At 40.2% G+C, this 18,606-nt stretch overlaps 1 protein-coding gene and 1 long non-coding RNA gene across 3 annotated transcripts; both read right to left on the bottom strand.

Annotated features, from left to right (window-relative positions):
- Positions 1-43: 43 nt before the first annotated feature.
- LOC109890750 (uncharacterized) lies at positions 44-1,058 on the bottom strand. The gene is made up of 4 exons (XR_004209970.1): positions 1,004-1,058; positions 774-905; positions 615-694; positions 44-489 (listed from the first exon to the last, which is right to left on the bottom strand). It is a non-coding gene; the product is annotated as an uncharacterized LOC109890750 (long non-coding RNA).
- A 5,932-nt stretch (positions 1,059-6,990) lies between these two features.
- LOC116374176 (uncharacterized) lies at positions 6,991-11,741 on the bottom strand. Of its 2 annotated transcripts, none has more exons than XM_031824646.1 (13): positions 10,515-11,741; positions 10,131-10,251; positions 9,955-10,026; positions 9,680-9,826; positions 9,499-9,555; positions 9,100-9,180; positions 8,798-8,947; positions 8,631-8,680; positions 8,449-8,518; positions 8,115-8,212; positions 7,914-7,994; positions 7,715-7,819; positions 6,991-7,292 (listed from the first exon to the last, which is right to left on the bottom strand). In XM_031824646.1, exons 4-11 carry the CDS (start codon positions 9,809-9,811, stop codon positions 7,982-7,984), a joined length of 651 nt encoding a protein of 216 aa, XP_031680506.1. In that variant the 5' UTR covers positions 9,812-9,826; positions 9,955-10,026; positions 10,131-10,251; positions 10,515-11,741; the 3' UTR covers positions 6,991-7,292; positions 7,715-7,819; positions 7,914-7,981. The 2 variants fall into 2 exon arrangements, with proteins under 2 accessions (XP_031680506.1, XP_031680507.1); XM_031824647.1 differs by having other exon boundaries at positions 9,955-10,023.
- Positions 11,742-18,606: the final 6,865 nt, after the last annotated feature.

Here is an 18,606-nt window from a genome sequence, read left to right as displayed (position 1 = left end):
AATATTTACAGAACAATTTACCAAACAAAACACATTACAATATTGCAACATTTCTGCAGACATGTCAGACCATAATAAATACATTTACTTTGTATAGTGCATTTCATGACATTTAACAAATAAATTTAAATGATACAATAAAAACCACATTCATTAAAAATTAATCATAGGTAAACTAACAATATTGTAGAGTATATGTATATTGTATCCATTTAGATATGTTAGGAAGTTTGCCATCTTTATGACCGGCCCTGGTACCCCAACTTCTCTTATCCCCAGAACACAGTAACTGAACAACACAAGTGTTTTTCTGACATTTTGGGGAAATTTAAGGAAAATAAATAAATTCAGCCCTAGCAGAGCCCCAAGTCCAATGGGGACGTCCTCGAGGGCGTGGATATTCTCCCCATCAAAGGCCAGCGGGAATTCACTCTCATGGTGAAATGGTTATCCACCGATGTGCCGTAAAGGAGTGAAAAGAGGTGAAATCTGTGTCAACAAAAGTAAGAAGAGATTAATATACATACAAAGAACATAACAAATGTTCAGCTGTAGTTTTATATAAGCATGCACACCTATGTTTATGACGAAACATGATTTGTGCATAGGCATACCTTGTCACGGACATAAAGGCCACTCGGGTTCTCATTGAAGAGGTAGGGCACGAGCAGAATCGCTGCTGTGGTCTCCAGTCCTAGTAAAGTAAAGCAATGATTTTACTACACTTGCTAATTTTATTACAAAATACATTAGAGAAAGGGAAGGAATAATACCTATTTTGTATTGTCCTTCAGGGACTGTCAAATAGCAGGATGATGTCCTCACCCCTGCCTCACCTCTGCTAGTCCTTGAATTATCTTTTTGTCTATATCCATTCCATGGACTTGATTCATTTCTGAGAACATCTGTAAAGATAATTTGCACACATTTGTATGCTAATAGATTTCAGTGTGTATTGACTACTATGTAGGTTAAATGTACACTTCAAATGCAGCTGTCCTACAACATATCTGTGCCTTCTTCTTGATCCCAATTGCATTGTGTCCATGTTCTGTCCTATAAGAATTTCAAAGGAAGAGAAAATGTGTCAATGAATAGTCTTACAAGCATTAAAACACACACACACACACACACACACACACACACACACACACACATATATATATATATATATAATAAATAAATATTGAAAGATAAATGGCATCGACATACAATTGAATGCAAAATAGAGGAACATATTGGAGAAAGCACTAGCCAATACAGTAATGCCATAAAGTATCAGTACTGCCATACAGACCTAATATCACATTACAAGATATTTTTGTACACAAATTGTTCAATATTTTATCAGGCTGACTTGAAAGATTATACGCAACATTTTGCTGCATGGCAATACTGTGTTTGGATTCTGAAGGGCATTTGTACAAAAGAGGTAGTCTAGACACTGTATTAATACCATTATGCATTTGAATCCCATCTAAAAAATTTATTTCCCTCCACAAGGGGGCGAACATGTAACGTTTCCAAAATGGGGTAGTATCGTTCATGTAACGTTTCCAAAATGGGATAGTATTGTATATGTAACGTTTCCAAAATGGGATAGTATTGTACATGTAACATTTCCAAAATGGGATAGTTTTGTACATGTAACGTTATGCCCCCTTGTGAGTTAATAGTATTGCATGCTGTAGCAGGCTATACAAAAGAGGAAAACCTCCATTGACTATTCAGTTCATTGTAACATCTCGTCTGGACAGGTCACCGTCCTTAGTTAGTTAGTTAACGAAGCTAAGGTTAGCTAGTTCATTATCACAAAAGTGAGAACTGCTCTCGATTGGAAACTTACGTTAATGAGTGTAAAGCCATGTTGCTTTTATGGAAACGATATAGAATATATGGGAAAGAATATAGTTCAGGAAATAATCCAAACCTAGTTGTGCCTAGTTAGGAGCTAGATAACGGTACTGTACTGTAGCTCATCGGTCAAACGCGGCTTTCTAATATTTACGGTAATTAACTAAAGTAACGTTATGGAAGCTATTCACAGAAAACCATCATTGTCTTCGTTATTCATTATTATTATGTTATATTATTATTATACATTTTTCGAGACATATTCAGAGCCAAACATCAACCCAACTTAACCTTTTTAACTGTTGTCGCATACAAACTTGTCACCATCGTTTTCAGTTGTCATTGCGAAGTTCCCGGAAGAAGTCCAGCAACAACGGAGGTTCCTCGATGAACCCACCTTCTAACAAGTTATTTGAAGAACCTTTTGGGGCTGTTTTTCATTGACTAAAAACCCTACGGTTCTTAGGGGATCTGAGAACAACTCCAGTTGAACCCTTCATTTTTTGAGTGGTCGGCTCTTTTTTTTTTTTTTTACCTTTATTTATTTACTCTCAGATTCAAACATGCTGATTACAATCAATGATCAACTCAGCTGCTGCTCCTCCAATACAGTGGGAGGTGAGACGGTGAACTGACGTTGAATCATAATGATTAAGTTAATTAAAATTAATTAGTGAAACTGTTCATTCCAATTTTCGAAAAATGTATTTTTCCCCACTAGCTTAGAACTCTCGTCTTCCTAAAACTCACTAGCTTCTAGAACTCTCGTCCCCTTGGAAAGAGCCCAAACAAAACTCATCTCCAATAAGGAAAAACGTGCAGTCAAAATAAATTGTGATCCATGGCAAACACACTGGCTAAACACAAAACTTTTTGACTGGCCACCCTTGAGAAAATCACCAACTAAGTTGTCTTTACCACAAACAAGAGGAGACTCCTGAAATATCCATAGTAACTTCCCACCTCACTGCGGAGCTTCCCCCTCTTTTCAGGGTTCACTAGATAAGCATGTTATTGGATCGGGGCCCAGTCCCCAATGTCATGCTCTAGTTCATTTGGGTTGGCACATGTGAGAATTAACCCTGATATTCTAAAAGCAGGGCAACAATGTCAATATAATTGTACAATTGGTTGCATAAATAATTATCATTACCAAATGTGAAATTAACTGTAAATATCAAAACGGAATATACACAATTGTAAATATAAAATATCAAAAGCAAATGTACACCCCTTTGTTAATATGTATTGGCAATACTTCACTTAGTGGTGAGGCATGGAATAATAACAAATGTATATTTTGTCAGGCTGGATGTTTGAAATATGAGGTGATTTGAGTCATGCTTCTTCAGTAGTGGAATAAAGACAATTAGCACTTGAATGTTGTAAAGAAATGCTGGTGTGATGTAGGATTGTTAATAAAATTGATGTTAGTTGAGAATTATCTGTTAACTGATATGATTAGAATATTCCACCCTGAAATATATAATTGTATGTAATGTATAAAATCATAATCAATAAATGTGTAGTCCTAGTCAGAATTAGGGTAAAACAATGTCTTTATGGTATTTTAAACACAGACAGTCTGAGCTTGGTGCCGACCTGACTAGAGATTTGGGTGAGAACTGGGAGTACGTCTCAAGGACAAGGTCACTGATCTCTGTCGGCTGGGTAGTGAGACAGACAGTGTGTGCGTCTGTTTGTGTGTATGTGTGGGCGTGAGAAGTCAGTGTAAAATGAATTGTTGTATTCTTGACTTTAGCTGGGCCTCCGTCTGTTTCATTCGACCAGGATCTTACAAATTCTGGTTTGCAGACAGAGTAATATAATTACATTGGGTTATGGACCTGGAGAATATAATTCTCTTATCAATTGACTATAGACCAATTTATTATACTGCGTCCATGTGTATAGGCTGCAAGTACATTGAAATTAAATCACTGATATCGATTAGGGGGGAAATCAGATTGTACATGCTGTTGAAACTAACACAACAACAAAAACATAGAAATGGGAGATATCTTTTAGCTCACTGGTTAGAGGACAACCAGCAGAAGACAGTAACATGGGGGAAGGAGAAGTGTAACCACTCTCAAATTCATAGAGAAAGCTATTGTAGAAACCGTAACCCAACACCTTGCGACCTCGTCAAGAAGTTCAGACATCTTGGCATAACAGTTATATGGTGTTGGCTTGACAGTCGCTGGACCCAGGTTTGAGTTCAGCACAGGGCTTCCCCCTGAATTCACTACACTATGAATACAAAGACTGGCCATCCAAGAGGACAAAATTATTGTTTTAAACAGTTTGAGGCTATATAGTATATTCTATAATTGCTAGTGAAGATTTCCCGTGTGGGCAAATTATTAGAGCTGTTGTTATAAGTCATTGTATAATATTCAGCCACATTGTTTTTCACGCCCTTATATTAAAGGCAAGACATACCTAGATTCAATTACATTCATGAATTGGTTTGAAACCTTTGTTTTAAACCCTTCTCAAAGTTGGTGCCTTGACGGATTTGTAACAAATGGTTTGTCATGAAGCACTATTTTTGAAATGATTTAAATGTAACTTTTATTTAGCTAGGCAAGTCAGTTAAGAACAAATTCTTATTTACAATGATACAACCTGGATTTGAACCAGGGTGTCTATAGTGACACCTCAAGCACTGAGATGTGGTGTCTGCTGCGCCACTCGGGAGCCCCAGAATTATGTTCCAGTGCTGTCCCCAACTAAAATAAATCTTGGTCAACCAAGAGTCATCTGTTCTTTCTACCAATCGCCCCATGTGTTTTTATCAAATCTATATGTACTGAACTTGTCTGATGCTTTAAGCACGCGGTTTGATTAAATAAATAAGACACAAGAATACTAGAGGGAGCCAGTCGTCAACCTACCCTGACGAGAGGGAGCCGGTCACCAACATAACCTGACCAGAGGGAGTCGGTCGTCCGCTGCTGGACTTTGTAAATTCTGCCGTTCTGCTTCTTCAGTAATAGACTACAGATAAACTAGTAATAGACTACACCAGCGGTCGGCAACCAATATTCGTCGCCAAACTCACTGGCTCCAGGTCATGTATAAGTCTTTGTTAGGCCGCCTTAACTCAGCTCACTGGTCACCATAGCAACACCCACCCATTGCACGCGCTTCAGGAGGTATATCTCACTGGTCATTCCCAAAGCCAACAACTTCTTTAGCCGCCTTTCCTTCCAAATCTCTGCTGCCAATAACTGGAACGAATTGCAAAAATCGGTGAAGTTGGAGACTTATCTCCCTCACTAACTTTAAGCATCAGCTATCTGACCAGCTTACCAATCGCTGCAGCTGTACATAGCCCATCTGTAAATAGCCCATCCAACTACCTACCTCATCCCAATGTTTTTATTGTATGTTTTTGCTCTTTTGCACACCAGTATTTGTACTTGCACATCATCTGCACATCTTTCACTCCAGAGTTAAAACAGGTGATGTCATCACATATTTAGGAGGTGGGACAACATGGTTGGTTAAGGCATATTGAGCAGGGCTGGAGGCTCTACAGTGAAATAAGACAGTAATCACTAACCAGGACAGTAATGGAAGAGGCATACTGATATTAGAGAGAGGCATGCGTAGCCAAGTGAACATATGGGTCCAGTGAGTGGTTGGGCTGACAGGGGACACAGCAATTCAGACAGTTAGCAGGCCGATGCTAACAGTTAGTAGGCCGGGGCTAAACAAGCTAGCAGTTAGCAGACCAGGTTAGCAATTAAGCAGTTAGCAGGGGCTAGTAGTTAGCAGACCGGGGAAGGCAAGCTAGCAGTTAGTAGACCGGGGCTAGCAAGTTAGCCTTTGGGGGACGTTGCGATGGAGGTAAGTCTGTTTTTGCCTCTTCGTGCGGTTGATAGTCGTGGAGTTAGTAGGGTTCCAAGTGGCTCTAGGTAGCTAGCGGCCCTAGCAGGTAAGCAGAATTGGCCTTCAGCGGGCGTCGCGCCTGCGGGGCCTGTTGGAATCCTCAGGCAGATTATGACGGTATTCCAGTCATAGAGGATCGGCGGGGTTCCATGCCCCGTACTGGCAGTAGAAGGGGTCAGGATATTGTAGCCCAGGAGTGAGTCGGGAGATGAGTCTAGCATGGGCTAGCCCCAGGCTAGTTGGTGCTAGCTCCGAGACGGAAACATTAGCCGTGAGTAGTTAACCTGGGTTGCGGTTAGCTAGCTGTGATGATCCAGATGAAAAGGTTCAGAGTTTGTGGTAGGAATTCAGGGATATGGAGAGAAAAATAGGTCCGGTATGCTCTGGTTTGAAGCGCGTTGTACGAACTGGCGAGAGCTTTGAGCTAAAGGTTACCCGATGACCGCTAGCAGTGGTTAGCTGAATGATAGCTGGTAGCTAGCTAGCTTCAGTTGAGGTATTCCAGTTCAGAGGTAAATAGAAATAGGAGGGAAAAAAAACTGATCCACACCACATTGGGTGAGGCGGGTTGCAGGAGAGTATTTTGAAGTTGAGGTTTAGGAAAAATATTAAAAAGAACGTGAAGAAAATATATATATATACACATGGGACGAGACAAGACGTCTGACTGCTACGCCATCTTGGAAACAAGATGAGTGAGTGACAACATTTCCACGTTGAACCATACAACATATAACTGAAGCATACAGTTGTGCAAGAGTTTGCTGCTGACGAGTCTACGATATGTAAAACACTAAACAACAATGGTGTTCATGGGAGGACACCACGGAAGAAGCCATAGCTGTCCAAAAAAACTTTGCTGCATGTCTGAAGTTTGCAGAAGTGCACCTGGATGTTCCACAGCGCTACTGGCAAAATGAAACTACAGTTGGGTTGTTTGGAAGGAACACACAGTGGCTCTAGGCACCGGGTTAAGTGTGTCAAGAACTGCAACACTGCTGTTTTTTTCATGCTCAGTTTCCCATGTGTATCAAGAATGGTCCACCACCCAAAGGACGTCCAGCCAACTTGACACAACATGGGCTAGCATTCTTGTGGAATGCTTAGGGCAGCTTGTAGAGTCCATACCACGACAAAGTGAGGCTGTTCTGAGGGGAAAAGGGTGTGCAACTCAATATTAAGATGTTCCTAATGTTTTGTACAATCAGTGTATGTAGTCCTACATGTTTTTAAATGGTACAGTATCAAACCACAGTACAAAACCATATAAAGTGTGGGCCTGCAGTAGCTGTAAAATCAACTAAACGTTGTTTTTTATTTCCATATGCAGATAAAGCATCATTGTTCATGTAATCTAATATTAGCATTATACCTCTAGGAAGAGGAAATAGTCATAAAATCAAATAGATGAAAAGACATAAAAACAAAAATGTTTTTGAACTACAACTTATTTTATTTAAAAATGTCAAATTCAGTGCAAAGTAATGTAGTGCATTGGTGTCTAGATCCCTGTTGGGTGGCAAAGTGTCACAAGAATCCTGTGGGGAGAGAGAACAAGAGAATACATTAAATTAATGAGTGTTAACTAATTGGGGTTCAACAAAGCACTTCAAGTCCTCAATTCCCTCAAAAGAGAGAGAGAAGGAGAAAGGAGTATGTCCCTGCAGTAGGACTACATGCTGGCCATGAGGTTCTCCAAGAGGCTGGAGAGCTCAGTGACCAGAGACTCCGGGTTAAAGTACCAGGCCAGCTGCTGGCCAAACATGTCATCTAGCAGAGCCATCAGCCCGCCCTGAAGAGAACCACACAACACATAGAAAATGGCTCTGAGTTACTAGCTTATCAAGAGGAGATAATTTGAAATACTCACCCTAAAATGTCATTGAAACCTGGTTAACCATGAATAAGGAAGTAAAAAGGAAGTACACTAAGAATATGGAAGTAACCTCTTGACTCTTACATTGAGCAGCAGCAGGTATCTGTCGGCCTCTGGCTCCATGTTGGCAGCAGTACGCAGGAAGGAGTACAGGAGAGCGTACAGACGCTCCACGAACCCACCAGGGTGCTAAAGGAAACAGAGGAGAAAAGAAGAAGAGAAATTTAAGTGAAACTGCTAATAGAGAGATATCCAAACATTGTACCAGTGAGATGCTACTTACCACCATCAGGGACTTCTGAGCTGTCATCATCCCAAACAGCACCAGCTCAAAGAGGACATTGATCATGTTCACATGATGGATCTAGGACAAGAAAACACATTGAGAAAATAGGAATGATTACATATAGATCAGCTACTGTGATGTATAAAAGACATGCATGTGGAAGAACTCAGTGAGACTTGAAAGAGTTAATGAACTCACCTTTGCCTCAGCCAGCCAGTCTCAATGTAATTCCGTTTGGAGGGGTCACTCAGGTAGTCCACAAAGTCGTTATGGGTACCGATGAACTTGGCCTCGTCCTATGACAAAGAAAAGAGCATCTTAGTGAACAGAACACATTTCCCCTCAGGGATGCTCTCTTTCCCTTGAAAGAGACTGAGTTAGTGAGTTTCCATGTGGACCTTTCCCGCCACAAACAGATGGTTCCTGCTCAGGGTGGAACCAAGCAGGGTCTAGGGAAGAGGGAAGAGTTAGGGTGAGACATCTTCCTCTAGGAGACAAGAAGTCAGAGAGAAAAAGAAGTGGGTCCACTCACAGTGAAGGCCTGGCACAGGGAGACGAGCCTCAGGGAGTTGTCCTCCACTCTCTTGGTGGTAAGGTAGCGGCTGTGAAAGGGAGGGAATGGAGCATGTCAACCATTAGAGTCAATGGGGGATAACAGCATTATGACCACTATCCTTCAGCATCTGACAAGCCCAGACGTTAAGAGGAACTCACTTTAGCAGAGGAACCTCCCTCTCCTCAGGCAGCAGGTCCTCCTCCCAGCCCTACGACAACAAAACAAGCATTCAAAATCAGTGACCAATGCAATGACATAACAAACAATCGGTCAATGGAAGGATCTTAATGATCCTAGTCAATAGTATGTGTGTGTAACGTCTGACCTCATAGCAGTTGTGGCCCTCAGGCTCTGGGTCAGTGAACTGCTGAGTGGTGGGCGTAGAGAAGGAGGCAGCCTCCAACCACGCTGAAGAGGAGAGAAGCCCATCCAGCCCCATGTGGACAGTGGCATACACCCCTGAGACATTAGACTTCTGCTCAAAACACACACACACACACACACACACACACACAGACACACACACACCTGTTTACCACACACACACGATATTAGAAAACACACCGAATCTAATGCAAAAATGCCCAGTAATGTCTAGTCTATATACATAGGAAATTGTTTATTTACCTGGTAGCAGCCAAGCGTCACGTCCACAGACGTCTCGTGGCGGAGGTGAGACGCATAGTGGGTCACCCTGCCAGACACACGCTGACAGAGAGAGAATACATGTTAAGGCTGTCACGAACCGGCTCAAAGCCCGTAACAAAGGGAGACAAAGTGGAGATAAGGAGTAACAAAATATATATTTATTAACTAAAGCAACTAAGGAAAATATACAATGGTGTGTGTAATCAGTAGTGTAAGTGAGTGTTTTGCATGCATGAATGTGATAATGCACAGTGTTGAAAGGTGCCAAAGCAAACAAACAAAAGGCCACCAACAACCACAACACAATCTACAAAGGTGTCTGCATGGAGAGAGTCTCCTCCATGAATGTGGAAGAGGTCTATTTATCCTGGGACACACCTGGCCCAGGTGTTTCCCATGTAGCTGACGACCCTCCCAACTCCGCCCACCGGCATCCTAATAAGGAAACAAGAACAAAGACAGAATACGGCAGACAGAGTGGGAGGGCCGTCACAATGCCAAATGGAATAAGTGAAGAAAAGTCTAATCTAATACTATTTCAGTAGTATGTACGTCTTACCTGGATCCAAGTGATGGACTGCACTTTGGTGGCACAGTAGGGGATGCCCTCTGGACTAAGCCTGGCTGTCTCCTTAGAGATGGCCCACACCAGTTGAGTCTCCAGGACTCTCACACTACTCACGTGGTGCATCCTCACTACCACCTGCTGTTGAGATAAACAACAAGACAACATCAACAAAACCACTTCAGAAATTGCTGTGACACATTTCCATCTAGATCAAATTACTGACAATGTAGATTAGGATTAGGTAGTTACAGTAGGGGGTCTCTTACCCTGATCACTACAGGCCCACAGTACAGGGGGCTGAACCTAATCTGAATCAACTGCCAATTGCCAGTGGCCTGCTAAAGCAGAAAGCAGACAAGATATTTGTTTCATGTCAAAGAGACAACTTAGTTAGTTTTTATAGTTTTCAAACATAAAACCCCAAACTTTCAGAAAATTGTACCTCAAGGATAGTCTGCACATCTGGCACATCCTCAAGGATGATAGCAGTATTCTGGACATCAAGGAGGACTGTCAGCTGTGGAACACCACATCCAACTAGACTTCATCCAGGACAGTTGTTTCTAAAATGAGGAACATTGGAATATAAAATAAACAATTGTTATGACATAAAACGTAGCAGATTGCTAATACTAGCTAGCTAGGTAGCAAAAGTCAATTGCTTAGCAACAGTTACTAAAGTTAATGTTAGCTAGCAAGCTAGCTAGCTACAACATCTCTAGCACAAGCATTTTTGCCAAGTCTGAATGATAGAAATACACAACATTTCACAAATTGTAATGACATTGTTAAATGTAGTAAAATAAGAGTTTTAAACTCCACATACCCTCTTCGAAGTCGCTGTCGCTGTCCACCTGTCGACGATCACGAACCCTGCAAAACAGAAATGTTACTTCCGGCGCCGACAGAGATGGCCACCTCGCTTCGCGTTCCTAGGAAACTATGCAGTTTTTTGTTTTTTTTACGCGTTATTTCTTACATTAGTACCCCAGGTCATCTTAGGTTTCATTACATACAGTCGAGAAGAACTACTGAACATAAGAGCAGCGTCAACTCACCATCAGTACGACCAAGAACATTCTTGGCTTCCTTAAATAGCAAGGTGTAATTACTTTGATTCCCTAACCTAATAAGGATACTCTTTATATAGACAACTGGAGACTCATTAGCCTGTTGAATAATGATGGGAAATGATTTGCCCTTGTGTTTGCTAAGAGGTTGAAACAAGGCTTGCATCATATAATTGATGAATAACAATCTGGTTTTATGCATGATCAACACATTAGTAATAACATCAGGTTGATCTTAGATATGATTGACTATAATGACCTCATCCTTGATGATAGTATTCTTATGTTTGTTGATTTTTATAAAGCTTTTGACACTGTAGAACATGAGTTTATGTTCAAAGCAATAGGTTTTTTGGGGGTTTGGAGACTATTTTCTGAAAGCAGTCCAAACTTTATATAGTGGTTGTACTAGCTCTGTAAAATTAGCTCACGGGACATCCCAAAGATTTGATATTGGCCGTGGCATTAGGCAGGGCTGCCCAATTAGTCCATTTGTATTTTTATTGGTTACTCAAATTATGGCTCTTCATATCAAGAAAGGGAATTTAAGGTGTTTCAGCACTTTGCAAGGAATTTAAACTATGTCAACTGGCTGATGATACCACCATATTTTTAAGAGACAGGAATGAGGTTTCTAAAGCAGTTTCCTGTATTGAAGACTTTTCCTTAGTTTCGGGTTTGAAAATTAATATCAATAAATCAGTCTTATTTCCACTCAAGGATTGTGTTTTACAGGACGTATATGGTATCCCAGTTAAAGATAAGGTTACTTATCTTGGAATTGTTATATGCAAGGATGAAAAACAAAGGAGTGAATTGAACTTTAACTCCATTATTGAGAAAACAAAGAGGAAATTGAACCTCTGGAACAAGGAGGTCTTGAGGTTTTAGATTTCTGTCACGACTTCCGCCGAAGTCTGTCCCTCTCCTTGTTCGGGCGGTGTTCAGCGGTCGACGTCACCGACGTTATAGCCATCACTGATCCATTTTTAATTTCCCCCTCTGTTTCCTCTCATGTCCTTGTCGGAGATTGTTTGATTGTATGTTTTATTTATCCTGTGAAACATGCTTTGGAAACATTCAAGCTGTCACAACCGACGTATGAATAATTAGACCAAGGCGCAGCGTGAGTAATTTTTTATTAAATAAATAAAATAAATAAATAAAATAAAACTTTTTTAATAAAAGTGAAACTTCCAAAAACAACAACGCTATAACGATCGTGAACCACGTAGCGCACATAGGCACTCACACAAAACAATATCCCACATCGCAGGTGGGAAAAAGGACACACTAAGTATGATCCTGTCATGGCAGAATCAGAATTCTTTAGGTAACATTTATAAATAAATACATTTTAAAAGTATGCTTATGTAGGAAAAGTTACTTGGGCCCAGATAGGGGAGAGGTCGGGTTAGTCTTATCTGTGAATGTGTCTGTAAACTATTCCTAAACCATGTGAAGGGATGGGGTGATTAATTGGGAACCAGTTAGGTGGCTCCACAATGTCTGTGTGCCAATCACATCTCTCTGTGATCTTGTCCAGGAGGGGGTGTATTTGATATATGCCATTGGATGAGGTAATGTTTTTGGTCCTAAGTGGTACCAAGAGCGAGGGAAGAACTTAGTTTAGGAGACCAAACTGAACGACAATTTATAGCCAATGCTGTCTGGCTATGTGTGTCTTTGCTATAAAGGATCTCAGTTGCCAATATGTAAGCACTCTCAGAGAATTCATTTATAGACACTGAATTGATCTGAGAGTCACAGGGCTATGGTGAAGCTCATATAATTAAAAATGGACTTTACGCTAACTCTGACTTGTGTGTGGTTTGCTCTCTCATGATTTGGTAATACAGGAAATTTCCACGACACACTCCATACCGAATAACGTTTTAACAAGCCTTGTGTTACTACAAGGTTGGGCTTTTGTCATATTGGGACACTAATGTATTGTTGTCATGTGTGCCTGACCTTAACTCTAACCCCCACCAACTTTAATTGCATCCCCCTCAAATTCTCACCTTAATCTGAACCCATAATCTGAACCCTTAACCCAAAACCTGTTTTCTGCCACACGGCATAGCAACAGTACGGACCAACCAAAGATTCCCACACCACCTGGGCCAAGCCCACCAACCACAAGAGGAGCTGCGGACCTCACAAATTTACAGGTGGACAACCAGACAACACTGTGCTCTTCAAACTCAACCAAGACTACATCAAAGGCAAGTAAAACACACAACACTGCCGCAATAGATACAGTTGAAGTCGGAAGTTTACATACACTAAGGTTGGAGTCATTAAATCAAATTTTTCAACCACTCCACAAATTTCTTGTCAACAAATTCCAAGAATTGTTTACAGACAGATTATTTCACTTATAATTCACTATATGACAATTCCAGTGGGTCAGACGTTTACATACACTAAGTTGACTGTGCTTTTAAACAGCTTGAAAAATTACAGAAAATGTCATGGGTTTGGAAACTTCTGATAGGCTAATTGACATAATTTGAGTCAATTGGAGGTGTACCTAATGATGTATTTCAAGGCCTACCTTCAGACTCAGTGCCTCTTTGCTTGACATCATGGGAAAATCAAAAGAAATCAGCCAAGGCCTCAGAAAAATTGTAGACCTCCACAAGTCTGGCTCATCCTTGGGAGCAAATTCCAAATGCCTTAAGGTACCACGTTCACCTGTACAAACAATAGTACACAAATAAACACCATGGGACCACACAGCCGTCATACCACTCAGGAAGGAGACGCGTTCTGCCTCATAGAGATGAACGTACTTTGGTGTGAAAAGTGCAAATCAATCCCAGAACAACAGCAAAGGAACTTGTGAAGATGCTGGAGGAAACAGGTACAAAACAAGTCCTATAAATAAAATACAATTTTATTTGTCACATACACATAGTTAGCGGATGCGAGTGCAGCGAAATGCTTGTGCTTCTAGTTCCGTCAATGCAGTAATAACCAACGAGTAAACATTTTTTTACATCAATTTTTCCATTATTAAAGTGGCTGGACAATGGGTGGTGTAGGTGTCCTGGAGGGCAGGTAGCTTTCCCCCGGTGATGCGTTGTGCAGACCTTACTACCCTTTGGAGAGCCTTACGGTTGTGGGCGGAGCAGTTGCCGTACCAGGCGGTGATACAGCATGACAGGATGCTCTCGATTGTGCTTCTGTAAAAGTTTGAGTGCTTCTGGTGACAATCCGAATTTCTTCAGACTCCTGAGGATGAAGAGGCACTGCTGCGCCTTCTTCACAATGCTGTCTGTGTGTGTGGACCAATTCAGTTTGTCTGTGATGTGTACGCCGAGGAACTTAAAACTTACTACCCTCTCCACTACTGTCCCATCGATGTGGATAGGGGGGTGCTCCCTCTGCTGTTTCCTGAAGTCCACGATCATCTCCTTTGTTTTGTTGACATTGAGTGTGAGGTTATTTTCCTGACACCACACTCCGAGGGCCCTTACCTCCTCCCTGTAGGCCATTTCGTCGTTGTTGGTAATCAAGCCTACCACTGTAGTGTCATCTGCAAACTTGATGATTGAGTTGGAGGCGTGCATGTGCAGCAGTGTGATGTTGTTCCCCTAGATTATGCACCAAGTTGCACACATGGACCAATTCAAATAGGCCAGGTCAATTTGTACCATGATGTTACTATAGTCTAGTTCCATGCTGTTACTATCGTTTAGTTCCATGCTGTTACTATCGTTTAGTTCCACGCTGTTACTATAGTCTAGTTCCATGCATCTGCTTTTGTCTAGTTCCATGCTGTTACTATAGTCTAGTTCCATGCTGTTACTATAGTCTAGTTCCATGATGTTACTATAGTCTAGTTCCATGCTGTTACTATAGTCTAGTTTCATGCTGTTACTATAGTCTAGTTCCATGCTGTTACTATAGTCTAGTTCCATGCTGTTACTGTAGTTGAGTTCCATGCTGTTACTATAGTCTAGTTCCATGCTGTTACTATAGTCTAGTTCCATGCTGTTACTGTAGTTGAGTTCCATGCTGTTACTATAGTCTAGTTCCATGCTGTTACTATAGTTACTGTAGTCTAATTCCAAGTTGTTACAATAGTCTAGTACCATGATGTTACTATAGTCTAGTTCCATGCTGTTACTATAGTCTAGTTCCATGCATCTGCTTTTGTCTAGTTCCATGCTGTTACTATAGTCTAGTTCCATGCTGTTACTATAGTCTAGTTCCATGCTGTTACTATAGTCTAGTTCCATGCTGTTACTATAGTCTAGTTCCATGCGGTTACTATAGTCTAGTTCCATGCTGTTACTATAGTCTAGTTCCAAGTTGTTACTATAGTCTTGTACCATGATGTTACTATAGTCTAGTTCCATGCTGTTACTATAGTCTAGTTCCATGCTGTTACTATAGTTACTGTAGTCTAATTCCAAGTTGTTACAATAGTCTAGTACCATGATGTTACTATAGTCTAGTTCCATGCTGTTACTATAGTCTAGTTCCATGCATCTGCTTTTGTCTAGTTCCATGCTGTTACTATAGTCTAGTTCCATGCTGTTACTATAGTCTAGTTCCATGCTGTTACTATAGTCTAGTTCCATGCTGTTACTATAGTCTAGTTCCATGCTGTTACTATAGTCTAGTTCCATGCTGTTACTATAGTTACTATAGTCTAGTTCCAAGTTGTTACTATAGTCTTGTACCATGATGTTACTATAGTCTAGTTCCATGCTGTTACTATCGTTTAGTTCCATGCTGTTACTATCGTTTAGTTCCACGCTGTTACTATAGTCTAGTTCCACGCTGTTACTATAGTCTAGTTCCATGCTGTTACTATAGTCTAGTTCCATGCTGTTACTATAGTCTAGTTCCATGCTGTTACTATAGTCTAGTTCCATGCTGTTACTATAGTCTAGTTCCATGCTGTTACTATAGTCTAGTTCCATGCTGTTACTATAGTCTAGTTCCATGCTGTTACTATAGTCTAGTTCCATGCTGTTACTATAGTCTAGTTCCATGCTGTTACTATAGTCTAGTTCCATGCTGTTACTATAGTCTAGTTCCATGCTGTTACTATAGTCTAGTTCCATGCTGTTACTATAGTCTAGTTCCATGCTGTTACTATAGTCTAGTTCCAGGTTGTTACTATAGTCTAGTACCATGATGTTACTATAGTCTAGTTCTATGGTACTATAGTCTAGTTCCATGCTGTTACTATAGTCTAGTTCCATGCTGTTACTATAGTCTAGTTCCATGCTGTTACTATAGTCTAGTTCCATGCTGTTACTATAGTCTAGTTCCATGCTGTTACTATAGTTACTATAGTCTAGTTCCAAGTTGTTACTATAGTCTTGTACCATGATGTTACTATAGTCTAGTTCCATGCTGTTACTATCGTCTAGTTCCACGCTGTTACTATCGTCTAGTTCCACGCTGTTACTATTGTCTAGTTCCATGCTGTTACTATAGTCTAGTTCCATGCTGTTACTATAGTCTAGTTCCATGCTGTTACTATAGTCTAGCTTTTACTATAGTATATTTACTATAGTCTAGTTTTTACTATAGTATATTTACTATAGTCTAGTTCCAAGTTGTTACTATAGTCTATTACCATGATGTTACTATAGTCTAGTTCTATGGTACTATAGTCTAGTTCCATGCTGTTACTATAGTCTAGTTCCATGCTGTTACTATAGTCTAGTTCCATGCTGTTACTATAGTCTAGTTCCATGCTGTTACTATAGTCTAGTTCCATGCTGTTACTATAGTCTAGTTCCATGCTGTTACTATAGTCTAGTTCCATGCTGTTACTATAGTTACTATAGTCTAGTTCCAAGTTGTTACTATAGTCTTGTACCATGATGTTACTATAGTCTAGTTCCATGCTGTTACTATCGTATAGTTCCATGCTGTTACTATCGTCTAGTTCCATGCTGTTACTATCGTCTAGTTCCATGCTGTTACTATCGTCTACTTCCATGCTGTTAGTATAGTCTACTTCCATGCTGTTACTATAGTCTAGTTCCATTGCTGTTACTATAGTCTAGTTCCATGCATCTGCTTTTGTCTAGTACCATGCTGTTCCTATAGTCTAGTTCCATGCTGTTACTATTGTCTAGTTCCATGCTGTTACTGTAGTCGAGTACCCTGCTGTTACTATAGTCTAGTTCCATGCTGTTACTATAGTCTAGTTCCATGCTGTTACTATAGTCTAGTTCCATGCTGTTACTATAGTCTAGCTCCATGCTGTTACTATAGTCTAGTTCCATGCTGTTACTATAGTCTAGTTCCATGCTGTTACTATAGTCTAGTTCCATGCTGTTACTGTAGTTGAGTTCCATGCTGTTACTATAGTCTAGTTCCATGCTGTTACTATAGTTACTATAGTGTAATTCCAAGTTGTTACAATAGTCTAGTACCATGATGTTACTATAGTCTAGTTCCATGCTGTTATTATAGTCTAGTTCCATGATGTTACTATAGTTACTATAGTCTAGTTCCAAGTTGTTACTATAGTCTTGTACCATGATGTTACTATAGTCTAGTTCCATGCTGTTACTATCGTTTAGTTCCATGCTGTTACCATAGTCTAGTTCCATGCTGTTACTATAGTCTAGTTCCATGCTGTTACTATAGTCTAGTTCCATCCTGTTACTGTAGTTACTACAGTCTAGTTCCAGGTTGTTACTATAGTCTAGTACCATGATGTTACTATAGTCTAGTTCTATGGTACTATAGTCTAGTTCCATGCTGTTACTATAGTCTAGTTCCATGCTGTTACTATAGTCTAGTTCCATGCTGTTACTATAGTCTAGTTCCATGCTGTTACTATAGTTACTATAGTCTAGTTCCAAGTTGTTACTATAGTCTTGTACCATGATGTTACTATAGTCTAGTTCCATGCTGTTACTATCGTCTAGTTCCACGCTGTTACTATCGTCTAGTTCCACGCTGTTACTATTGTCTAGTTCCATGCTGTTACTATAGTTACTATAGTCTAGTTCCAAGTTGTTACTATAGTCTTGTACCATGATGTTACTATAGTCTAGTTCCATGCTGTTACTATAGTCTAGTTTTTACTATAGTATATTTACTATAGTCTAGTTTTTACTATAGTATATTTACTATAGTCTAGTTCCAAGTTGTTACTATAGTCTATTACCATGATGTTACTATAGTCTAGTTCTATGGTACTATAGTCTAGTTCCATGCTGTTACTATAGTCTAGTTCCATGCTGTTACTATAGTCTAGTTCCATGCTGTTACTATAGTCTAGTTCCATGCTGTTACTATAGTCTAGTTCCATGCTGTTACTATAGTTACTATAGTCTAGTTCCAAGTTGTTACTATAGTCTTGTACCATGATGTTACTATAGTCTAGTTCCATGCTGTTACTATCGTATAGTTACATGCTTTTACTATCGTCCAGTTCCATGCTGTTACTATCGTCTACTTCCATGCTGTTAGTATAGTCTACTTCCATGCTGTTACTATAGTCTAGTTCCATTGCTGTTACTATAGTCTAGTTCCATTGCTGTTACTATAGTCTAGTTCCATGCATCTGCTTTTGTCTAGTACCATGCTGTTCCTATAGTCTAGTTCCATGCTGTTACTATTGTCTAGTTCCATGCTGTTACTGTAGTCGAGTACCCTGCTGTTACTATAGTCTAGTTCCATGCTGTTACTATAGTCTAGTTCCATGCTGTTACTATAGTCTAGTTCCATGCTGTTACTATAGTCTAGTTCCATGCTGTTACTATAGTTACTATAGTCTAGTTCCAAGTTGTTACTATAGTCTTGTACCATGATGTTACTATAGTCTAGTTCCATGCTGTTACTATCGTATAGTTACAT

This window comes from Oncorhynchus kisutch, linkage group LG5, assembly GCF_002021735.2.
Source record: "Oncorhynchus kisutch isolate 150728-3 linkage group LG5, Okis_V2, whole genome shotgun sequence".
Classification (NCBI taxonomy): domain Eukaryota; kingdom Metazoa; phylum Chordata; class Actinopteri; order Salmoniformes; family Salmonidae; genus Oncorhynchus; species Oncorhynchus kisutch.
This window is presented reverse-complemented; position numbering and strand designations above follow the sequence as displayed.